At 41.2% G+C, this 25,755-nt stretch overlaps 4 protein-coding genes and 1 long non-coding RNA gene across 5 annotated transcripts; 2 read left to right on the top strand and 3 right to left on the bottom strand.

The window, feature by feature from the left end:
- Positions 1-758: 758 nt before the first annotated feature.
- On the bottom strand, positions 759-10,114 carry LOC109487869 (lactadherin-like). The gene is made up of 6 exons (XM_019791969.1): positions 9,909-10,114; positions 5,027-5,193; positions 3,817-3,966; positions 2,771-2,915; positions 1,577-1,690; positions 759-1,216 (listed from the first exon to the last, which is right to left on the bottom strand). Exons 1-6 carry the CDS (start codon positions 9,997-9,999, stop codon positions 1,125-1,127), a joined length of 759 nt encoding a protein of 252 aa, XP_019647528.1. The 5' UTR covers positions 10,000-10,114; the 3' UTR covers positions 759-1,124.
- Positions 7,788-9,495, top strand: LOC109487866. Its single transcript, XM_019791967.1, has one exon. It carries the CDS (start codon positions 8,237-8,239, stop codon positions 9,251-9,253), a length of 1,017 nt encoding a protein of 338 aa, XP_019647526.1. The 5' UTR covers positions 7,788-8,236; the 3' UTR covers positions 9,254-9,495.
- Positions 10,115-13,061: 2,947 nt separating the features above from the next.
- On the bottom strand, positions 13,062-14,959 carry LOC109487872. Its single transcript, XR_002141287.1, has 4 exons — positions 14,817-14,959; positions 14,397-14,456; positions 14,142-14,186; positions 13,062-13,141 (listed from the first exon to the last, which is right to left on the bottom strand). It is a non-coding gene; the product is annotated as an uncharacterized LOC109487872 (long non-coding RNA).
- Positions 14,960-15,013: 54 nt separating this feature from the next.
- On the bottom strand, positions 15,014-16,233 carry LOC109487587 (lactadherin-like). The gene is made up of 3 exons (XM_019791593.1): positions 16,115-16,233; positions 15,468-15,790; positions 15,014-15,019 (listed from the first exon to the last, which is right to left on the bottom strand). Exons 1-3 carry the CDS (start codon positions 16,182-16,184, stop codon positions 15,014-15,016), a joined length of 399 nt encoding a protein of 132 aa, XP_019647152.1. The 5' UTR covers positions 16,185-16,233.
- Positions 16,234-17,241: 1,008 nt separating this feature from the next.
- On the top strand, positions 17,242-24,830 carry LOC109487863. The gene is made up of 10 exons (XM_019791963.1): positions 17,242-17,549; positions 18,292-18,405; positions 20,087-20,214; positions 20,968-21,186; positions 21,398-21,479; positions 21,723-21,879; positions 22,210-22,379; positions 22,659-22,823; positions 23,026-23,153; positions 23,784-24,830. The coding sequence occupies exons 1-10, from the start codon at positions 17,344-17,346 to the stop codon at positions 24,005-24,007; spliced, it is 1,593 nt and encodes a 530-aa protein (XP_019647522.1). The 5' UTR covers positions 17,242-17,343; the 3' UTR covers positions 24,008-24,830.
- The last annotated feature ends 925 nt before the right edge of the window (positions 24,831-25,755 follow it).

Below are 25,755 nucleotides of genomic sequence, written 5' to 3' on the forward strand. Positions count from 1 at the left end.
CTCCCTTCTTCTTTATTTCTTTACCCCTCCTTCTTTGATTTTTTTTGCGGCTTAAACATCAGTATGTGTACACCATTAGAGTTCTACTATTTACACTCATGTGAATCAAGGACGCCAAGAGATCTACTTTTCAGATAAAACAACTTGACTGTAAGTGCGCCACAGCAGACGTCAACACAGACGGTTAATTACATGCTCTAATCATCTCGAGCTCTAATGACGTCACGATAGTTGTACCCGTCATCATACATACCGGAAAGCATGACTTTTAACTTCCAAGATGTTTTTCCATATATGGTATTATTAATTGTGTACATGATAATGTTTTTCCTACTTCCGAGCCTCCTTTCTTTGAGGGCTCTAGATCTGCCCTTCCGTGCATTTTTGTTGCCTTAGACAAGACAATTATTGAAAACACTGATATCTAGAGACATAATAAGGACCGGAGGCTTTTCAAGAAAAGAGTTAGATTGAAATGGGTTGCCACTGGTTTAATCAATCTCATACAAACCCCTCTCCTCCATAATTACACGTAGAAACACGAGCATGTTCTCAATATATTCCCTCACGAATAACCATGACTATAATAACAACAAACTAATAATAAATTATTTTTCAATGTTACACGACAACAAATCCTGATCGACGCCTCAATCAATCAACCAATCAATTAACCAATCAATCGATCAACCAATCAATCAACCAATCAATCAACCAATCAATCAATCAATCAATCGATCAATCGATCATTTAATGAAGTCAATATAATAATTACTATCCACACGACCAGTCAATCATTTCATGGATATTTCTCACCAAGAACTGAAATGCGTGAAATTCACATTGACTGTGTTCCTTTGTCATTATGCTGACATCTAAAAATACATTTGTAGCTGGTAAATAAAGTATTTATATTTACAAGGTACATGGGGCGCATTGACGCATTGAGAAGTTCAGCTTCAAAAAGGCGAACTCTCGTTTCACAACAGGCCAGACCACTTGATAATTTCCGCAAGGTGCACGGTTGTAGAAGACCAATGTCCATCTTTGAACACAGCAGACTGCTGTTCTTCCGAATTCCGCAAGGCGTCCTCATTAGCATATTCTCGTAGACGTAGACGTCATTACCAATGCCAGGATGGTGCGAGGCTACCGTACAGGATCTTTATGATAAGAGTAGCGACTCCTGCTGCCACTGTACGCCCAATGCTGGCGCCTGTTTAGGCATAAGAAAGGTGCAATAAAAACATTAGGCAATGTGTGCTCTTTTATTTTCGAGTAGAGTCTAGATGAAGTAGAGACTGTTTTGGTTTGAATCAAGATATATTCTTGACATTTCGGAGAAAAGTTTTATGGTGTTTGCTATACCTAACATGTATGAATAAGCATTACTGTAGTCCATCGCTGCTGCGTGAAAAAAAAATTGTTGTCAAGTTAAAAAAGTATATAACTATTCAGAAAACAAGTAAAATCCTTTTTTTTTACATTCGTGCGTTGTAATATGTTGTACTGTACATTTGTAATGAAGTCCGAAGGTGCTAAGGACTCTTTGCCCTAGCTATAGAGTAAGACTCACCATTTTTGGAGGCTGTTGAAGCTTGTGCTGACGATGTCGGCTGTCCTGTCCTCGTGTCTGCGTATGGCGGCGAGTTGCTTGCAGGAGAGGCCACCTCAGCTGGTCCTATAGGTCCTTCGGAAAGTCAAAAAGGACGATTTTGTACTTAAGTGTTGTACTGCAGAACCTGTTTTTTGTTACGCCTCAAGGACGGAGGCATTTAGTGTCGTTACTTGCGATGACGACATCAGCACTAGCCATTCTAACCCATTAAACTAAAGGACCTCCAAAAATTTCTCAAAATTAGGGACCTGAAAAAATTGTTAGAAATTAAGGGCCTCCAAAAATGTCGCAAAATTAGGGATCTCCAAAGATTTCGCAAAATTAAGGACATCCAAAAAGTGCTGGAAATCCAAAACAATTAGGCACTTCAATCAATTCATTCAATCATATGAGCAGCGATTACGTACACACCAAGTAGACATATATTGCTCAACGATATTAGATATATACTTACTAGTATATAGATATATACTTACTAGACTATGTAACGCAAACTCTGCCGTCCGCGGTTTAAGCGGCTAGATGTTGGGCGGGAGGCAACCGTAAAGCGATTTAATCAGGCTATAATCAGGTAATATACTAGTAAGTATATATCTAATATCTATATACTAGTAAGTATATATCTAATATCTATAACGTTATAGATATATACTTACTTACTTACCTGCGGCCGTCGGGCGATCCGACCCGCGGTCGGGCCGATACCTCGGGCGGTACGGAATACCCCGTGTTGTATTTTATATATATCATACCCACCCAAGAAAACGCGCCTTTCAATGCAATATGAGCCAAAAGTTGGTGCCCCTAAACCCTCAAATGCAACAACATCAGTTCCAACGTCCGGATTCTGTATTCGAATTTTCGAAAGGGGCACACGCGGTTAGGGCGAAACGCGTTCGAATCGTTTTATGGAAGCCATGGAAGCGTTCGATAACGGGTTCCGGACCGGGCCGTACCGTAAAGTACGGCCCGGTCCGGAACCCGTTATCGAACGTTATCGCGGCCCGGGTATGGTATAATAGTAAGTATATATCTAATATCGTTGCTCAATATGTCTACTTGGTGTGTACGTAATCGCCGATCATATGATTGGATGAATTGACAAGTGCCTAATTTCTATTTGGAGGCCTCTAATTTTGCCGATATACTTACCGATAAAGTCACAACCTAGGAGCTCCATCCGGAGAGCTGGCAGTCCGTCCCAAGTCGCCGGCTGTAGTCTGATCAACCGTGTGACAATCGGTCTGTCAAACATGTTCGTCTTCTGTCCAGCTGCGTCGGTGTTCCCGATGAAAGTCTGTAAAGATTAGTTACACACAAAAATGTAAAAAGTAGTTTACTTTTAGAAGTTCTTTATTGCAAGTTCATGCCCGAGGGCTAATTGCAAACGTGTACAGACATTGAAAAGAACAATGGGCACAGAATGTATTGAGAAGTGGTGTGAAAGTATATGCTAACATGAAGTCCTACGATCTACCATGGAACCTCCTTGGATCTACCAATCTACTTTTAAAAAACTAATAACGTACGTATACAAGACAAAGAGTTGGTTCTATTATAATATACTATTCTAGTCAAGCTATTAAGGTGCCAAACTTTAACACCGCTTTAATTAACACCACCAATGACTTAATCTCTTTTACTTCTTCTAGGCTGGTTTCTGCCCGTAAGTTTACTTGTTGCATTTATTAGCCGAAAGATCATTATATATTACGTGTACTAATCTAGCTGTAACGTATGCGTTGACTTGACTATGTCTTAGTAAAGCGTTAAACTTTATTCCAACACACAATTACACAGAGGTCAAATTTTCAGCGACCACTGTCGCCTTTATCAGGAAAATGAATGACCAATGACTTCACCACGTGGTCTCGCGAGAGCTACGGTTTACAAACACGTGACCTTATTCACACGAGACTTTACTGATACGTGACGTAACAGTGGTCGCTGAAAATTTGATCTCTGTGTGTTGGAATAAAGTTTAACGCTTTACTATGATTAACGTGTTACTACCAACACAGATGAACTTCTATGATAATTGACTGTCTTGTCAATACATAGAATGAACGTATTTATATTAGAAAAATCGTGTATGGTTTATATAGAGAGATTTTGTGACTTGATAAGAAATTCCAGAGTGAAATACGACATTTGCCTGGGTATCTTCGTATATATGAGATGCAGTATATAGAACATACCGTGGCACTCTCCTCGTCTCTGATGATATCCCATCTCAGACTGGTGTCCAGGTAGAGAATGTGGTAAGTTGTTATCCAGTACTGTTGATGCGGGCCGTCGTACCCTTGTGTGATGACACCGGTGACAGTCTTCAGTTCCTTCAGATCCACCTGAAACAAATAGGAGCGTCAAGTCAAGTCAATGCCTTTATTTTACTTGGAAATGCTTGTTCGGCCTACATGGCCGCTTTTCAACAAGGTCTAAGTGGAGGGGTAGAGTTCACGGACAATCTTGTCATAGGAACGTTTTACATGTACTATATGTCTAGTAGGCATCAATATAGTCATAAATAATAAGTAAAATAAAATAAATAAATAAATTCATACATAAATACATCATTATGTCATAAGTCATTAGCCGTTAAAGTCCATGATCAAGTCCTATATTATCATCATGCCTGTTCCAAAAGGGATTTGAAAATATGAATGGACGTAGCCGTCCTAATATGAGACAAGTTATTCCATGCAACCGGGCGGGAGTAAGCCAGGCTTCTTCTGTATGCTTCCTAGTGTGGTTTTGGGATGATGAGATAGTCCGAAGTAGTCGATCTGGTACAACTGTCGTGCTGCTTCATCCCGAGTACTGAAACGTCAAACAGGAAACCCCCTGACTCCTGGGACTCCGGGAATCGAACCCGCGCCGAACCCGGGCAGCCAGCCTACGACACCAGCACGCCAACGACTACGCCAAAAGGTCCGGCCCCATTGGAATGGATCAGTTATGCTGAGGTCACATTTCCAAACCGGGGCCCGACCGGACTGGTTGTATGTACGGAAAATTAACAACTTATATCAAGAATATACAGAAATAGTGCCCATGATTATTATCATTGATAAACTTTTCTGTGTTTTGTTGTGTTTTATATCGTACTTTTCGTTCTCCAAAGCTGCCCGGCCGGGCCCCGTGTGGGAATTGTGACCTCAGCATAGCGGCGCGGCGCTTGAACCCCACTGTTAGGCTGAGGTCACATTTCCAAACCGGGGCCCGGCCGGGCAGTCTTATGGAACGAAAAGTATTATATAAAGGACAACAAAGCACAAAAAAGTTAAAGAATTAACAATGAGAACTATTGACGTAATACTATATTCTTGATATAAATTGTAGATTTTTCATTAATCGAAACAGCCCGGCCGGGCCCCAGTTTGGAAATGTGACCGTGCCCTTACACACCTGTATCCATGACGCCGTGGTCAGGTAGAGATGCGGCAGCCAGGCAAAGTCTCCGTTTAACCGCGCGTACCAAGGCCACCATATCCCGACAAGGGTAGCTACAGACGACGAAGTGATGTCTAAATCTTGTATGGTCCCGTCCTCCATTCCAAGTCTTCTATGGCACACTAGAAGTAAATAGATGAGCTATTTGGGGGGTGCCAGAGTACAGAGTAATTTTACGAAATACAGTGCAATTTTACGGAATACAGTGCAATTTTACGGAATACAGTGCAATTTTACGGAACACAGTCAATTTTACGGAATACAGTGCAATTTTACGGAATACAGTGCAATTGTATTAGTATACAGTACAACTTTACGGAATACAGTGCTATCGTATTAGTATACAGTGCATTTTTTTTAAATTTTGCACTGTATACTAATTTTCTTCTTCTTGGCTTGGCTTCGTTTCCGATATAATACAATTCCACTATATTCCGTAAAATTGCACTGTATTCCGTAAAATTGCACTGTATTCCGTAAAATTGCACTGTATACTCCGGCACCGCTAATTTGGGACCAACACAACACAGCAGACCCCTGATGACGGTTACAACTAATATCGATATGACTATCCTGTCCATTTTATTCTGAAAACAAGCTGTCAGGTAGAGTTCCACGATTTCATGCCTTCGTCAAATGATGTTAACCTTTACCACTGACAAATTATACATGTTTCACATTGATTATGGAAATTAGATCCTCAAGTTATAATAATAATAATAATATGGTTTATTCGTCATTCATCACTTGCACAGAAAGGCAGGTTCCATGTAATTGGGACCTGAAGTGCTCTGCCAATTACAATTGATTAATTAATAAAAAGTTAGCTCACATTAAAATCATTATACGTCATTAATTATTAATATAAGATACGTTAAAAGGTCGTTCATTTAAAATATCAGATGTACACATAAATTACAGACAGGGTAAACGATTATGAATAGTAAAATATATATTTAAAATGCGTACTCTGAAGTAAAAGCTAGGAATTCAGCATCCGAATCATGTAGGGAATCGCGCTAGATCTATATCTTTCAGTTCTACAGAACACAGAGTCAAGTTTGTGGGATGCGCGAGTCGTCCTGCCGCTAATCGAGGTTCTAGAAGGCGGCAGTAGATGTCGGTGCAGCTTAGAGTGTTCAAGGGACTTGGCAAAGGTCAAAGTCAGTTTCTCACGGCGGGTCTTAAGTGATGGTAGGTTGAGCTGCACGCAAGCTTTGGAGTAGGAGATGAAATCAGCACCCAAGATGACCCGCAACGCTCTACGCTGGACATTCTCGATTCTCCTACAGAGTTTAGTGGTCAGTCCAGGATACCACACTGGGGCCGCGTACTCCAGTACCGGGCGGATGTAACAGGTGTACACTGTAACGAGGTCAACAGCTGGAACGCGGAAGTGCTTTAAGTTACGAAGTAGGTATAGACGCTGGTTCGCCTTGTTACAGATGGAATCAATGTGGGTATTCCATTTCAGGTCAGACTGGAGGTACAGTCCCAAGATCTTCATTACATTGACCTGTTCAAGTTCTATGTTGTTTATCTTAAGTGGTGGGGGTATGTACAATGTCTTGGAAAAGTGGACGTGTAGGACTTTGCACTTACGCGGGTGTAACACCATGTCGCTTTTGTGTGACCACGTATCCAGATCAGTTAAGTCTTGTTGTAAACTGGAAGGCATTGAGGTTGGGTTTCTAGCTTCGAGAAGGTTTAAATCGTCAACAAACTTCCAGCGCTTAGAAGCGGCTAGGGCTGCGGCACTGTTGATGTACGCAATGAATAGTAGGGGTCCAAGTAGAGTTGTATGTATATGCTCCACTGAAAATTTATACGCGTGTGGGTGTCATTCATACAATCAAGTCGGCATGGCTACACCTAATCTCCAAGCAGATCTTTGTGTGGCTGCAATACTACGGAGGCCAGTAAGTACAGGCCTGCGTGTCTGCGCAAATACCTTCCACGTCTGCGCGAATACCTTCCACGTCTGCGCGAATACCTTCCACGTCTGCGCGAATACCTTCCACGTCTGCGCGAATACCTTCCACGTCTGCGCGAATACCTTCCTCGTCTGCGCGAATACCTTCCACGTCTGCACAGAAAATCTTCCTCGTCTGCGCGAATACCCTCCTCGTCTGCGCGAATACCCTCCTCATCTGCGCGAATACCCTCCTCATCTGCGCGAATACCTTCCACGTCTGCACAGAATTCGAAGAAAACTTCCACGTCTACGTCTGTACTTTATACAGGCCTCCGTAGCAATACAGTATCAATTTTGCCAGGCAGTATCCAATACTTGTGCCACCCAATGGTTACAGGCGGCCAAAATATCTGCCTGGAGATTAGCTGCAGAGTTGTACTGCCGGTCCAACAACTACCAACCTTCTTTCGACACGTCTTGTAATCAGGTAAGGAGACAGGCTTTCGCCAATTCCTCAGATAAGATTTAAACAAGTCAAGTCATGATAATTTGCGCAAGAATTGCATCGGGTACAATGTATTGCAAATAACACTTAATAACTATTTCTACTAGCTTACTAATCTAACCTTATCATTCAATATTTCACTCTTCGTGTATAGCACTATGTATGGATTGACCTAGATGAACAGATATGAATTGACCTAGATAAACAGATACAGAATTCAGGGCATAGTAGAAGCATGTTGAAACACTAAGCACAATATTAGGTAGTTGAAGACCAATGGCAGGATAGATATTCAACAAGTTGCCAAAGGCACACCGTGAAACTGTACTTTTTGTGTTTTTGTAGCGTCAACAAGGTTTGTTCGTCCACAGAGCGGTGCATTTCCAATCCCCCCCGAGGCCATCCGCCAGTGGTCTGTGACGGAAGAGGACGTACGCAGTTCAGACAACTCACTCTGACTACGTAACAGTAGAGTAGATCTCTTCGACCAGGTAGGAAGATTCTTCAAGTTGGGACCGCTCATCCTTTCACTGTACTGTCAGTTCCGGCTTGAGTCCAATGCATTATTATAGTATATGGCATTCCATCTACTTTTCCTCATGCTGACAGACTACAACACTTACTCTGGCAAGAAGAATTCTCTTCACCAATAACTTCCCGTATCACATCAGTTTTCAGCGGGGTTCGTGTAGTCCTTACTTGATATTCAAAGCTGCAGAAGAACAACGACAGCCAACTCGCGGGCATGGCTACAGCAACATATAACGAGGAGGAGACCACAGGCCGAGAGGGCGCCGGTTTTGCACAGACTTACCTGACACCCGGAGCCGGTGTGCTGTATGCTCTGCTGAACACAGTTCTCTCCGCCACCTCGTCACAGTTTATGGCCCTGGGTAGCCAGGCGGGCATACCTGGGCTCCAGCTGATCTTCCTCACCAGACTTGCGGAGCTCCTTGCTGTCTTGCTCGTCCTGCCCTTCTTTAGACCAAAACTGACAACTGAAAACGGACGAGAAACTCTACTCATGGTGCTGTCGACTATTACGGAGAACCTTGGAACTGTCTTCCAGTATATGTCCTTCGTCTTCGTTGTCCCTGGGATCGCCTACGGTATCATGCGAGGGTCTATCCCTTTGGCCTCGGCCTGTATTGGATTTTTGTACCTGAAGGAAACTGTGGGCGTCGTGGATTGTTTCGGAATCGTTCTCAACGTAGCCGGGGTTGCTGTAGTCACATATGGGTTAATCACGGAGAACACTTCGTCCGCGCAGCGTCTGACGGTGTCCATTCTCCTTCCGTTCGCAGCAACTTTCAGCAAAGCTCCAGGTCTGGTCATCGCACGGTCACTCATCGGCGTACAGAAGGTCTCCGTTCTAACCGTGCTCTTCTACGCCAACCTGGCAGGAGCGGTCCTGCTGCTCGGACTGACGTACTGGTTTGAGACCCCGATTTGGGCGATGTCGGCACAGACGGTGGGTTATGTTATCGGGCTGTGCCTGTGTGTCTGCGGAGCGCATTTTGCTACAAAACTGTCACTGAAGACGGAAAAGGCGGGGATCACTGCCACCATCAAGACCTTCACCATACCTCTCGCAGTGCTGTTGGACTACGTCGTTCTATCGGAGTTGCCCAGTCCGCTCAAGTCCGGCGGTGTTGTACTCATAGTGTTCGGTACCGGTGTAGTGGCGGTTTATACATGGTGGAGGCATCGCAAAGAAAGTCTTCACAAAAATCTCATGCAGACCTTGAACTTTGATACGTAAGTCATCAACGCGAGTGTATAAAACGTGTAGCTGTATAATTTATGGAATATGGCGTACAGGGTATAATGTATGGAAATAAGTTTATAACAATAACTCTCATAGACTAAATAATATTATGACATGTACTAACTAGAGTTACACGACCCTCTCAAATCGTGTTAAGCATAATAAATATACGCAAGCGACAAGAGGTCTATTTCAAATACCTGCACAGAAACTGTAACAGTCTTTGCAAAATGCACAAGAAGAAAAAAAATAAAAATATCATTGTGGTGCTATAAAATTAACATTAAATTTCAGTTGGCGTCGGTTTATGTCCTTTTGAGACGTTCCCTATCGCTTGCATGACGTCATTCCTGCCGCAACGCGAATACGTCAGCTATTAACTACAAATAGAACGAACATTTCACTACGAACTAAATCTAGGTCGTGTGAATAAATAAACAAACGTTGCAACTTCCTGTAAACAGAATTAATCAGATTCAAGCAAAAACCTAATTTCCGTTTAACCGTTTACATTTCAAATTAGCCACCTAGTTTTTCGATTCTCCTCTATCTCTTAAGAGTGGACTAGAAACAGCGTACGTACGACATTGTTGCTATTGTGTTTCTGTAGTTAAAATCTGGATCGGTGTAAAAATGCAACCACACATACCGTCATTTTCCCTCTCTGATGCTACTTCACCAAGCAGACAGTCCATACACAGGTACACAAACAACAAAAGAATCACTGGAAACTTGAGCATGGCGACTTAGGAAGCTCGAAGACAGGTACCATAAAAAGATTGTAGGGAGAATTTCAAACCAAACTTTAGGGTCTGCCTTTTTAAGTTCTGGTCTTAACTACTGTGTGTGCGTTGGCGTTGTTTTTACAAGTAGGTGACGTCACATTGGGTAGGCGTGATTGGTCAAGATAACGTGGGGGAAGGAATGTGTTTAACAATCAAGTGTTATAAATTAACATGGAAACAGCGCTCAGGTTCAGGCACCGTTTGAAAAACTAGGCCACACTGACTTAATGTTATGGATGACGTCCTCTGAAGAACACCAAACTAGTGCGCGCGGACGAATAAAAAAATCCAGCCATAGAAATGCTGCTAAACCACAGGAATAGAAGGCTAGTATTGTGGATTTTTCAACGTGTGAACGCATGAACGGACAACATACTTATTTTGACCTGAGTGAAGTGAGGAAATGTGCCTTTCCCAAGGGCATGGCAGGATTCGAACTCGGCACCTCTTGTTTCCAAACCGATCGTTCTATCGTTACGCCACACGACCCCACAGAAAGATTACGTTCGCTTGTAAAACTTGCTCATCTGGTGGTGCATTGTTACGAATTACATATACATTGCATTACACCTTGCACAGAGTAGAAAGAGTATTAAAACAACAAATATTTACAGTATAACAATCCTTTTGTTATTTCTTTAACACTTTTTAATGTGTTAAACTTCAGTCATAGATAAACTTATTGTTTTATACAGTACTTAGTTTTGCCAGTTAATTTAACCATTAAACTATAATTTATAAACAATAATTTAATGAACCATAAGAGCCACCCATATGACGGATCGCACAAATAGATATGTTATTTAAATGTTATAAATGTTATATGAATAATGGAAATATTAGAGAGATAAACTTCCTTTCTACAGGGGTGGTCTGATCTGTTTGTATTAAAATGATTATATTTTTTTGCATGTTACGTATTAACGACGTCTACGGCCGTGTTTATGTGAAGTCACCCAAACCGCGATTCGGGTAACTCACATTTCTCACATCTGGTCCACGTGCCATACATTCCTTTTAAAACGTGCCCGATCACGATTCTCCGAAACTACATTCATTGTTGTTTGATGAAAACACGCTAGGTAGCGTGTCATTATTGTCAGAGGTCAACGATCTGGTTGCTGATGCCCCCCTCCCAGCGTATCTCGGCCGAATGCCGACGTGGTCCCGCCAGAGGCAGTGAAGCTCGTCCTAGAACGGACACATTATTTGACCATTACTACTCTTTAAGTTGATGACACGTAAAAGTTGGTATTGCATATAAAAAAAGAAATATCACCCGGTAATCCATGACCAGGCGAAGTTACATTGAAATCACATTGCGTTCAGACGCAAATCGCGATGCGGGAAAACCGATTCGAAACCACCTCTAGAAGTGGTTTGGGATCGAGGCGGTTCAATGTGATTTGGAGCGTTCATATGGAGCCACTTGAAATCGGCTTCGGGGTAAACCACGTGTAAAGCGCCTTGGGTGACTTCACATAAACACGGCCTAAACTTCTCTCTGGCTCGTTGGCACATTCTAGTGCTGTTCAGCTGAAGTCTCATATATAACATTTTCTACCAATCCACTGTCTCCCTCCATAGAACTGCTGTTTCCCGTCATTGCTTGAGAGGTACCGAGTCCTGTTTGGGTACTGCAAAGAAAATATGATGCACCATTATTTATTTGATTCCTCTTTATAGGCCATATTGATTTGATTATATGGATGACATCCTCTGGGAACCCCAAAACTGATGCGAGCGTGCGTATGGTATGGCGAATAATCTACTCTTCAAATTCATTTTTTTACATTTTCGTCTTTTTCGTTTGATTTCGGCATTCTACGACATTCATATCGTTTTCAAATATTGTTCAACTTACGGTACATATTAGCTCATTTTGCAACTGTTTTGTACGATTTACAGTATGGTTGAAAACTTATTATTTTTTTTGGAAACGGCCTAAAATTCATGCGCGCGCGGATGTCATCCATATAATCAAATCAACATGGCCTTATCGTCAATTCCTTTTTTGTGAGTGTCCGTGAACAAATCCGCTTTTAAAGCATTGTTTACCTGCATGCAATTCAAAGTAAAGACGAAAAAGTTCATACTTGATATCAACATCAGGTGGGACCATGTGTACGAGGACGCACATCATATTTGTTAGGGGCCACAGACTCAATGCTTATCTTGAAACTTCATCTGTGTTGGTAGAAGTCATTATGAAACAAGTTTTAACTGCAATTTCTAACACAAGAGGGGTTAAAAAGGTCATCTACATCAGGGCATTACAACCATCCCTCAACAGAGACGGGGGGCGCCACAGACTTTCTGCAACCTATCTGCTCACAGAGTCACGTGTGTTATCTGCGTGACGTCACGGAAGCGGTGGATTGCTCATTCCTTGACAACGACTGGAGTTGTACAGTCGAAAATTTGGGTAAGTCCAATTTTTGTGTTGGAAATTGCAGTTCAAACTTGTTTCATAAAGACTCAATTCTTAGGTTGATCGAGACAGGTCTTTTACTCATAAACGAACAACACTGACCTTGCTTTCATGTAAAGGTCGTTGTCCACGAAGCCCCCTCTAGCGGCTGAAGAAGGCTCTGTACCAGACCGTAAAGACGATCTCCTACAGCAAAACAGGAAAAGGAGGATGACGCCAAGATAGATGCAATATAAATCTATATCATAACCACTTTATCCATTCTATAGTTTATCAATGACCTATTGACTGTCCCATTTTCTGTCGGCAAAGGATATAATTGAAAAGTTTATTGCAAATTCATGCCCGGAGGCTAATTGCAAATTACAAAACATAAAAGAACAATGAAATAGAGTATAAAATAACTAAAGTCTACATGATAAAGGTAGCTGTCTAGAACTATAACTATGTCTAAAACTATGTCTAATGCTCTATTTCCTCTTTCAAGATGTCAATTACTGTCAATTTGATACAGCTTTGTGTAAAGTGTAACTGGTAATGTGCATGTTAATGCCAAGTGTATATTCTTTATATTTTATCTAGCTTACCGTCTTCTCACAACAGCCCCAACAACTGTCACAGCTGCCACCACTGCCACACCACCGACGGCTAGGGCGATTATCACAACTACAGAAAAGGTGGAAAGAACAGCACACTCATATCTGTGTCTTAAGTACGAGTATATATACTTGACCGCACACCAAGAATTAAATCTTTCTCAAAAGTGTTATCAAAACATTGTGAAAGTTTATTGTAAATTCATGCCCGAGGGCTAATTGCAGGAACAGAAGAAACAGTTGGTATAAAAACAGACAATTAGTACACATAGAACTACTGATAACTACTAAGAAACTACTAGTAAAAACTACTGGGTTTGACTCCTTTTTTTGAACACAGTGGAAGACAAAGGATCCCACTTTTTCTGTAATTTGTGGGTTTTCGGATGTTAAGAGGAGAGTACTTTTCTTTTCATTTGTATATGTGTGAAAGTTTGGATAGAATTTGGAGGCTACGTTCATTGCAATTGCTACGTTCATTGCAATGAACGCAATGAAGTTCATTTCGTTCATTGCTATAGAGGGTACAATTTGAGATAAAATGCGTTATCAAAACAATGCTTTCACCAAATCTATACCTACATGGACAAGAGAAAAATGACGAAGAAACCATGGTTGTCTCCCGTACATGAGTCTATAGATTGTATGGAATTTGTATGTGCTTCATGTGTTCTCATGGTGAGTGCAAACTTAAGAACATTCATAAGTACCCCCGTAAACAATTTCATCAGGTTGGTAAACGAATGAAAAGCAAAGTTCTTTGATCACAACCATTTATTTTTTACGAGCCGACGTTTCGATGACCGTCTGTCATCTTCATCAGGGCAATTCTGACTGGTTTACTGTGCACTGACGTTAGATGTTACTTGGTGCATAGTGCACTAAAGGTGTTTAGTGCATTATGCACCAAGTGCATCTTTAGTGCACTATGCACCAAGTAACATCTAGCGTCAGTGCACAGTAAACCAGTCAGAATTGCCCTGATGAAGATGACAAACGACCATCGAAATGTCGGCTCGCGAAAAATAAATGGTTGTTATCAAAGAACTTTGCTTTTCATTTATAAGTACCTGTTGACAGAGGGCCGTGGCCATCTTGTCCTCCTTCTGGAGCATCTGGATCGAACGAACAGAAAAAGGGACACACATTTTTCAAGTTCTTCATGATGACACCTGGCTTACATGTTACTCAGTGATCCGCGCACTGATATGAAAGTGCCCACCCATAATTTCAAACGACTGTGCTTCCTCTTTCTATTACCTGGTACAGTTTGTGAGGCGTAGTGTTTGGGTGGATGTCATAGCTGACAAAGAATGGGTATATACCTGATGTTGTAGTTGTCGTTTGTTGGGGGGGTGGTGTTGTAGAAGGTGACGTGGTGGTATCTGGTGAAAATAGGTGCGAAGATTTACTTAATTTTTGGGATTATTAATGAGTGTGAAACATGAGGATACAAAATAACCATTAGTAGAGTTAACTTATTTTTATTATGGACGGGAACTACAACATTGTCACACGTTCTGTCATTCTGTAAGTCATGTCTGTAATAATGGAGGGTCCTGGGGATTTTGAGGTGAAAAAAAACGAGACGGAATGATTTGGAATGAAATGGTGATAATAACAATCGTATGTTTGAATGTTACAACCCCCTAGTATCATCATCGTCATCATCTAACTTGACTACAGTAAAAAAAACAAAAAAAAACATGGCGTCTGTGAAAGAACGTTCCCATAATGCAGCATACCTATGACGTCACACCCCAGGAGTTCCAGTCTGAGAGCGGCGCCATTTTTAAACCAGGTCCAGGGCACAACCCGCAGGAACCGGGCTTGTATAGCGGGGACGAACACGTTTTCCTTCACAACATCAGCGCCACGGTTACCTTCAAATACCTGTGGGGGAATAGAAGCACAATCATGTTCAATATCACCCTTGTAATGTTCACACCTAAACGGTGAGACACTGACACACGAAGTTTAACCTCGAAAGCTAGGATCTGATACCCCCACCCCCACCCACCCCCACATACAATGCAAATACTTATCACAGAAAAGAAACTTTTATTTGTTTATACAAGTACAGAATTTATTTATTTTAAACCACTTCGAATAATGTGTGTGCGTATTTTATCATCAGTTTTTAAATGTTGTAAGTGAACAATTGTAGTTTTACGTACGAGAATACTACATTTCTTTGTAAGTATTTCAAATTTTGTCAACTGAACGAATCAAAATTATGTGCAATATTATATACAAGTGTGAAAAACTGTAAATTGGCTGCAATAAAGATATCTTGAATCTTTTGGTTTGACGTTAGATTCAGATTTCCATCTTATAAGCAGATACAGGATGCAGAGCAGAGGAATTCGAACTTTAGGTCTGTGTTCCAGACTCACCATATCTTCATGAGACGTGGCGAAAGTCTTCCACGTTGTTCCGTCGTCTGAAAACTGGACCTTGAACGACGTGACGTAGTAGCTGTACGTGTAGCGATGACCCTGGGTTTGAACGCCGGTGATCCGCCTCCTCTCCCGTAAGTCAACCTGAAACCACTGTTTTCGCCCGGGGTTTCCGTAGTTCTGCGGGTACCAGGCGTCGTCGTTGTGTAGTCTCCCCAGTTTTGGGCCCCAGCAGCCGGTCCCCCCGCAGTAGGTGGACGATCCCGTGATTTGGTTGTCACGGATGACTTTTGATGCCATGCCAAGAGGAGAAGTACATGCTGAAAAGGAAATAATCGACACGGCCTTCAATATGCCATGTAACTCCCAGAAATCTGCCTTTCCTAGTCTCCCTTCAGACAAAAACATTCGTTTGTACCAAGTTCTGAAACTCCGCACATTGTACTTTCCATGGTTAGATCAGTAAAAGAATAATTAGTCAATAAAAGTACGACGCTTTCACACGAAATAAGTAGTTCTACGAGCATTTTCGTATACTGCAAACGATATTTCCGGAAGGGAAATGGTTGGTTAGGTTTCTCACACCGGTACCGTTCAAGTATTAGAAACAGTTGTAAGACGGACTGAGACCAACGCTAACCCACCTTCTTCGGCTGAAGACGCAAGCGAAATAGCCGCAAGGAGAGGAAACAGCAGCGTTTTATCTAAGAACATCGCAGCACTTCGACAAGAACACGAAGTTTTCAAGAAAACAGGAAGTGAAGATGAATAAGGAAGTAGTTTAAGGTCAAAGTTCAGAGATCAGCTTACATAGCAACCGAACTATGCGAAACAAGATGACGTAATGGCTTTGCACAATTTAACCTGGGCAATGGCCAATGTAAATCTGCTTGCTAACGTAAAGTGAATTAAAATTTAAACAAATCCTGGCTGTCATGCTCCATATCTACGTACTTAGGCCAAAATATTTGTAGTTCCTTACAAAGGAAAGAAAGTATTGTAACAGACAGAAATGTTTATCGTACATCATGTCAATATATACGCCGTTCGCGCTCATATTCCTGTAGTAATAGTTTTTTTTAGCACAATGTTATTGTATTGGTCACATTGTCATTGTTGCCATACATTATGCCATGTGCAACTGTCTAGCAATACAGTTCATTATCATATAGCCAGAAGATGACCAATTAGAAGTCTCCATTTCCCGTGGGTTATCAGGCCGTACCCTCAAAAGTGGCCGGTTATTAGAATAACCGACCACTTTTTGGACCATACCATCATACACGGGGACAGGGCACTAACAGTAGTGTTAAGACTTGTAGTATGCATTTGTAAAAATATAAATTTATCTAAAAATGCAACACAAGGAAAAGATATAAATGAAATTTAAACAGAAAAAACTGAACATAATGTTTGACACCCCACTAAAAGTGGTACTGTTCCAATGTCACGAGGTCACCGTAGACGATCTGTTTTTCTGTCGGTATGCTATCTGGTTTCACGTAACGTTAGAACTTGATAGTTTCATATTTGAACCGCGTAAGAGGTCGATAGAGAAACACAAAGTCCTCTTGTTTCCGTGTTGGTCCACCTGTACCACGTGTGCACGCGCAGTGATCAAGTATAACTCCGGGCCTCTTTACCAGGAAATTCCGAGTACAACAGGCTAAATCAAGAAAACACTTTCAAACACTGAAATGTTAGATCTAAAAATGTTCAATTAAATCTCGTCTACTTATTTTAATTTGTTCGTCCCTATGGTTTGGCCGGCACTTTCCATAAGATTTTTTTGAAGGTTTGTTTCGCACTATTTTGTGTCCACACCTTCCGCGTAGTTAGTAGAGCTGTGTTTTACTATATTACAGTTGAAATCATGTCACCTAGCGGTAAGCGCGCGATCATCGCTTTGGTGTCTTTTATGTCCGGGCTGTTTATTTCTCAACTTATCGGAAACGGCTACCCGATCTTGGGTACAACAGCACCGGGCTGCCCTTTGAAGCTGAGAGTGGTGGGGAACTGTTCTTGCATCGATCTGCAGTCTCAACTGGCCAAGTGTCGGAGTCGCAAATTCGTCACAAAGTAAGAAAAATTGCACCGAATTTCTACGTACACATTCACTGTCTTCATCTCTCTTAGTTTTCAGCAGAAATGGTAGCCATACACGCACAGCTAGCGCCAAAAAATGTTAACACACGGAAGTTTCAACCTCCTTGGTTAACGCTATTCAGTTTATCGCCATTTTGGAAACTCACTCAGAATGACTCATTCTATCGTGTGCACGACGTCATCATGTACACCATTTTGCCGCCATTTTACAGCAAAATTATTACAGGCAACAAGGCCGGAATAGATATTTAATAGATTGACTAGAATAATATAGCATAATAGAATAGTAGTTACCATGTTCCTTACCTGTTTATTTTCTTGTCAATGCCTGTTTGCCGTCGGGCACGAACTTGTAATAAAGAACATACTGGCGGGCGGGGTAAGCACTACTCCTGTCAGCCATGTTTGAGTTATGTATAAATCATCATAAGAAGGCCTGTAGTTAAACTGCCATGTGAGGGCAATAACAGTGTCGGGACGTTCGTAAAAAAGACAGACGGTACGTGTTTATTGTGTTTACGTGTCACCGACCAACAAGGAAGACCTATACAGTCGGTGTATAGTGCACCAGTGCAAGTTGTACCAGAGTGCAGTTGTGAATAAGCCATGTTGTTTTTGTCTTGAAATATACATTAGTTATAATTAGCAATATCATCATTGAATAAAAGTCAAATCTGGCTTATATTTTTCTCTTCTATCTCTCTTTGTGTTACAGGTTTGAAGCCAGCCATGTTCCCATGAAAAAGACGTTCAAGACAACAAATGATAGCCCCAGGAAGTTTTTCCTCGACTGTGGCGCAAATGTTGCCTCCAGTGTTCAACTCTTCAGGTAGTTTTCTTTCAGTTCCTTAATAATATTCAGACTTGAATTGGACAGATAAGAAAATAAGAATATCATCACACCACAAGCCATTGTTATGCTGTGCACACTCAACGTTGCTACTTCAAAATCGTGCTGCAAGGCTTGTTCTTGGTATACCACGTACTTCACATATAGATAATGTACAGCTGTCTGCGTTAGGTTGGAATTCCTTGGCAAGTCGTCGGCAAATGCACCTCCTTCAAACCGTCTTCAAATCAATACACCAACAAGTACCGGAATACCTACAAGTGTTTTGTAGAACATCTCATATCTACCAAACTAGGCACAACTCAAACTTATCTTTAAAACTTCCTAAAGTCCGATTGGAATCTGGCCGAAGAAAGTTTGCGTATAGGGGAGCATTTGCCTGGAACGGCCTACCTGCCACAGTTAGAGTGGCCACGTCTTACCTGTCGTTTAAGAAGGTTCTGAAACAACACTGCTGACCTCTGACCTCCTGAACTTGGCCTGGCTTAACGACATTGATTTACGGTTAACGATTTTGTTTTGACGCTTGGTTGTTTTGTAACTTTATGTATTGTGTAATGTGTTGGTTTCATTGTTTTCATGTGTAACTTGTTGTCACAGGCCATTCCTAAAAAGCAGTGTTTTTAAGTAGCAATGAGGTCTCTGTCCTGTTTAAATAAAACAGAAATAAATGAATAAACGTTACTTGGGGTCGTGTGGCGTGACGGCAGAGTGCTCGACTCGGGACCATGAGGTCCCGGGTTCGAGTCCTGACATGCCTCCGTGTTTGTGTTAAGTGCTTTTACTAAGAGCACAAGGTCAGTGGCATGTCAGGATTTGAACTTGGGACCTCTTGGTTCCGAGCCAAACACTCTGCCCTTCCGCCACACGACCCCACAACTGTTCCCATCGTAGTTTCCTGATAAAGCAACATGAACCTTAAACTTCTACCTTGTGATGAAGCAATATGAACCTTAAACTTCTACCTTGTAATGAAGCAATATGAATCTTAAACTTCTACCTTGTGATGAAGCAATATGAACCTTAAACTTCTACCTTGTAATGAAGCAATATGAATCTTAAACTTCTACCTTCTGATGAAGCAATATGAACCTTAAACTTCTACCTTGTGATGAAGCAATATGAACCTTAAACTTCTACCTTGTGATGAAGCTGTGATGAAGCAATATGAACCTTAAACTTCTACCTTGTGATGAAGCAATATGAACCTTAAACTTCTACCTTGTAATGAAGCAATATGAACCTTACACATCTACCTTGTGATGAAGCAATATGAACCATAAACTTCTACCTTGTGATGAAGCAATATGAACCTTAAACTTCTACCTTGTGATGAAGCAATATGAACCTTAAACTTCTACCTTGTGATGAAGCAATATGAACCTTAAACTTCTACCTTGCGATTAAGCAATATGAACCTTAAACGTCTACCTTGTCCTTGTGATGAAGCAATATGAACCTTAAACTTCTACCTTGTGATGAAGCAATATAAACCTTAAACTTCTACCTTGTGATGAAGCAATATGAACCTTAATCTACCTTGTGATGAAGCAATATAAACCTTAAACTTCTACCTTGTGATGAAGCAATATGTACCTTAAACTTCTACCTTGTGATGACGCAATATTAAAAACTTCTACCTTGCGATCTCCCCCCACAGAGAGACGTATCCTAACGGCCATGAATATGTCATTCACTCCTTTGAGCTGGACGAACGGCTGGCTCCGTATTTCGCCCCATATCCTGACCACGTGTTGCACTGCCCAGTGGCTGTCTCGGACAACGACGGTAAACTGGGTTATTTGTTGAACCTGTTGAATTTTAAACTAATTGATTGAAGGTTTAAAGAAGATCATAAAATGTTAGATCATGGTTGGATGTACATGTATCTTCTTTAACCTCCACGTTTCTTTAATCTACTTTATATTCACCACAAAACAAGGCTCATGAGAGCCACTCAAATGTTTTGGGTTACTGTACTAGACAGTGAGGACAGATGTTTGTTGGCTTTAGACTTGAAAAGTTTAATGTTATACCCATTTGGGAAACAACCACGTGGTAACTTTTTCAATAGTGACGTTGTAGGAAAGAAGCTTTCAGCGAAGAATGTCCAACTAAGAGGTGAATGGAGGAAGAAAGGTTGATTTGCCTCAGTGGAAGTGGCAAAACGTGTCCGTGCTGAAAATGTTCGAAGTGGGGGCACTAGCGAGTTGACAATATTGACTCATGTTGACTCATTGTTTGAAGAAAGCTCATTATTCATATGTTACTTTGAGTTAAAACAAATATTTCACTTTTAAGCCTACACTTTTAAGTGAAATATTTGTCTTAACCCTTGTCCTGCTGACATTCCTGGCACAATATTTTTCAATAATTTCATATCTTAATTAGATCATAGACCACCAATTTTTTAAAAAATTAAGCTTAAAAGCTTGCTGTGATACACTAGTACTATATAAATGACACGACTTGAACTTTGTAGATTATCAACACATGTTCAGTTAATAGATCAAAGATTTTTTTCGTGTTATTCCCTGCCAGGCACAATGACGGCATTTTCGGAGTCTGCCTGGGCTCCTGATAAAGGGAAGAACAACAACAAAGACATGCAGTGGGGAGGGGGGACACTCTACGTGGACGAAAAGGAGAAAAAAGACACTGCTTCTGGAGGAATAAGAAAGCTGTCCCACCGCAAGACCGTACCGACAGTTGATTTGTCACAGTGGATACAGCGGAACTTTGCAATAGACGACCACATAAGTACATAATTTTACATTTCCTTCTGTGTGTGATTGTGGGTGCCAACCATAAGTGTAAAGCAATAGAATACGTCATCAGAACCTTCCTTCTGAGCAGCAGTATATGGAAGGGGGGGGGGGCTTCATTGAACATTGAACTACATTTACGTTTTTATCGATGACGTATTTTATAAGTTTAAGTTTAAGATTAAGAGCGACTCTCTTCCATGTAGTTTTCAAGCTGGACGTGGAGGGAGCAGAATACACCATACTGAAGAAAATGCTGCAAGAAGACACATTTCGCTGGATTGATAAGTAAGTCAGAAGTATCCTTCCAACTTTATCATCTTCATGATAAAGGTAAATTCATTGGAGAGGAATGCTGCTTGGAGGAACACTAGGTGGTAAAATGCAGCCTATATAGCTATCTAGATCCCGTCGCATTTTAATTCTGTTAGATTCGAGAAAAGCTCTGACTACGGTCAGCATATATGTCACCCAACGAAAACCTTCCAAACTTTCAAAGTTGTTCACAGCTACTTTATGTTTTACCGTAAGGTTTTACGGGGAGTTTCATCCAGGTCAACCGACTGGATGGAGTAAAGAGCAAAAGAGCAAATTGATGGAGGATCTGAAGAAAAACAAAATAAAACAAGAGAGTTGGGCGGCAGAGACGCAGACGTACGGAGATATGGACAAACTGCACACATCAAAGGTTAGAGTCAACATAATGTGCAACAAAGTATAATGTCATGGCACCACCACGTAAAAACACATTCAGTAGTGGCCTAAAATATAAACACTTCTGTCGGGTATCTTTGACTCACCACTGCATGATATCACGAATCCGCGAGATCACGTGTAAAGAGTGAATGTGTCTGGACCTTGAAGAAGGCCATACATCTCTTTTTAATAAAAAGATCTAGAGTGCACTTCGCTTGTGATTTCTAAAACTTTTCTATCACCTGCTAATACAGACAGGACTGCATCTATCATCGAATCAGCAAAGGTCTTCCGTTGATTTTATGAATAAATACTACCATAGGTCCCAGCCGAGACTCCGGGGACTGCAGGTAATGTCTACACCTCCTGCGGGCCCAGCAACTCGTCCGTTCCCGCCCGGGTAGCCCTGGTAGTGCAGGTCGGCATGAACGCCAAGATGGCCCACAGGCTGATCGACACCATCCAAGCTCACACATCGCACATCCCTCTCAGGTAAGCGAAACCCAAAGATACTTGAGACTAAAATTAGTGAAAAATAATCTTGTTGTGCAGGCCTACGGATGGGTGGGGGTTTTTATACTGCGTTTTGTAGAATAATTAACGCGTTCTTTTGCCGGCCATCCTACAACCAGCCGCCCGGAAAAGGTTTGTACCTGCCCGGAGGTCTGCACAGGAGGCTACTGATCACGATTGCTGCCCCCCACCCCCTTTGAGTAGCCTGTGCTGTACGTACAGTCTCAATATTTACTGGACAGTGTCTGTGTTCTCTAGTTTGTTTGTGCACGGCGACTTTGCAGAGCTGTTTCCAGATATGGTGCTGCACTGGTCCATCAACCACACCATCGGAGTCCGAGAGGGACACCCTTACCCACCCGGACACTTCGACATGGTACATCCCAACTGGATTCGCACCAACCTCATCATGAGTGTCCTGAGGTACTAATTCTTTCTCTTAAAACATTTCTATTTTTGTACGACTGAAACATTGATATCATATGTATATGTATCAACCTTATAATGTCCAGAGAAGTGTTTTCTCCACAAATGTTTATATTTTTGCACACATGGACTGATATGTAACTGAAAACTATGATCCAATGAGTTTTAATTGTAGTGTAGCGGCTTTCTATTTTTTTAGGTTACAGGAACTTGACATTCAGCCAGCCTACTACCTACCGGTTAAAGTCAACGACCAAATGAAAGATGTTGCTAAAAAAACGGACCTACGAATTGTACAGCCGACTGTCGCATTTCCACCTGCATCAGGTAGAGTAGATTTAGATTTTTATGTCTATTTGTACATGTCTTGGTCAGCCAGTATAACTGAACTTCAGCGAAACACATCAGTTTATTTTCATACATTTCTTTAAGTTACAAATAAAAGCATTTTTCAAAGTTACAATCATGTTCAGCATCACGAGTTTTTCTGACTTTTGCTTTGATACGAACATCATAGCAATTGTATACATGTATGTAATGATGTACTATGTAATCTCATTCAACACACCGACTTGATAAAGCTCAATATAATTTCTTACTGGGAAACCGGCACACCCCGTAATTGAATTGTGTTCTTTTCGTTGTTACGAATCGACTTATTATATACTATCATACTCTACAAGCAGAGGTTGAGGGGATGATCGTTAGCTTTTTATATATGGCCGTTTTTTTTTGTCGCTACACCCCGTCGGTGGCCGCGGACCTTCGGCTAATGGATACTGCCTGGCCAATTTGATACTGTCTTTTTGCCACCGAGAGGGATCTGCTTGGAGATTAATACTATCATAATCATACTTTGTCAGATGATGTTATAAACTTGTTTACTTCTGTTTACTCTACAGATAGTAGTGTAAATCGGAAAAGTTTTTAGACTAACGTACAGGTTTCCATTCCCAGGCACTCTCCTGACGTACGACAACTACTACCGCTTCAGAGACGTGGAACGTGTTCCCAAGGCGTTACGGATCATCAGTAGCGCCCTGGGAAAAACAGGGGGAATCCTGGTCCTGGACTCAGACCATCCGGACAGCTACATGAACTCCGTGTTCCTCCTGGACTATCTGGTGGAGAATTCCGGATTCCAGTTAGTTAGGATAGAAGACTGCATTGCGGGAGTATGAGTCTTATTTCTCGCAACTAAAATGTTTCAGCTGACAAATGGTACTATTGTTAACAATAGACGCAGAAAAAGATTCGTTATTGACTCAACAAAAAGTATAGGGATTTTTGTATGGTCTTCTACAACTAAAGATCTAAGAAAGCTAAATACATTGTATGAATAACGTCATCCTATGTACAGAATAACGTCATCCTATGTACAGAATATATGTATGCGGCAAATGAGTAGCATGTTTGTCAACTTGAATTGGAGTCTGACATTGTTGACCAGGTTAAGAGCACGCTGACAAGCTCCATTTGTTCACACGTTGTGTCGAGAGGTGACATTGTTGACAAGTTTTAAGAGCACACTGACACGTTTTCTTTGGTCACACATGATGTGTAAATAAAGGTCATGTCGGTATGTCAGCCCTGAAAAATTACTTACCGTTTCATTGTGAATGTTAAAGGTTTACTTACTTTTGCTCCGAACATGTCGCTGGGTTCACTCCAAACGTGAAAAAATTCAGTAAATTTATATTCGGAATTTTTAAAAAATAGCAGCATAGAGTATAGATATTTTGAGCGACAGTTTCACAATATTGCATAATTGTCCAACTGCTCTCAACATTCAATACAAGACATCAAATTACATTACATTAAGTATTGCACTTTGTGATTATAGTTTCATCTTTTAAATTTCGAATAACATTGTATTATGATCACAATTTTACATAATACATGTATTTTACATAATGCATGCTCCGAAGATGTCGCTGGGTTCACTACAACTGAAAAAGTACACACCCTATTGTGACGCTCTTCTTCCTTTATAAGAGTCAGATATGCTAACATATTAAAATCAACATCCACACTTAGCACAACAAAGAGTATTTATTGTGACTGAAAAATGCAACAAAAAGCAGCAAAATCGATTAACGGAAGCATTCTATGACTAGACATTACATACTTATGAAACAGTTGCCATGAATCACTGACGTTCTATATTACAAACCAGAGGTGTGACGAGCTCATTTTTGGCGAAGCCCATTTTTTTACCATAACCTTGGTCTCGACAACGGTAACTTGCCTATCAAAAATCATGAACATCTATATCATATATACTCGAATTATCCTGTTCACAAAGGACAAAAATGGAAGGTCAACTGCAGTGACGTAGGGACCCCCATGAAGCCCATTTTCGCACTTAAGCTTGGTCTTGACAACGAAAATTGTCTACCAAAAATCATTAACATCCACTTACATATCGACGTATCCACTTACATATACTCTGAAATATCCTGTAAAAACTGGAAACGACAAACACGAAAAGTCCACTGCATTGACGTAGTGCCCCCCAGGCCGATATTTCAACTTGAACTTGGTCGCCCCAACGGTAACCTGCCTGCCAAAAATCATGAACATTACAATTGATCAAGAATTACAAATCCGTAGCCTGTTTAAGGCTAATAGCTGTTGTTATTGGACTTAATCGTTACTTCAAGGAATTCGTTCTTGGTATTTGATGCTCTAGGCAAAGTTTAACAGGCTTACCTGGCTTACATCACTATTATTTGGGCAGACGAGAATTACCTGGAGCTTATTGTTTTTGGTAAATCCCCGTCTGGGGTGCAGTTTCGAGCTCCAGGTGTTACCTAAGCTACAAGTGTTATCTAATTTTGTCCCTGCCATCTACTAGTATGCTGATGATTTCCGTACGATTTTGGAGGGGATTACACTGTAGGTATGTGCACAAAATAAAATAGGATTT

This window comes from Branchiostoma belcheri, unplaced genomic scaffold (genome assembly GCF_001625305.1).
Source record: "Branchiostoma belcheri isolate BF01 breed outbred unplaced genomic scaffold, Haploidv18h27 scaffold9, whole genome shotgun sequence".
Taxonomy (NCBI): domain Eukaryota; kingdom Metazoa; phylum Chordata; class Leptocardii; order Amphioxiformes; family Branchiostomatidae; genus Branchiostoma; species Branchiostoma belcheri.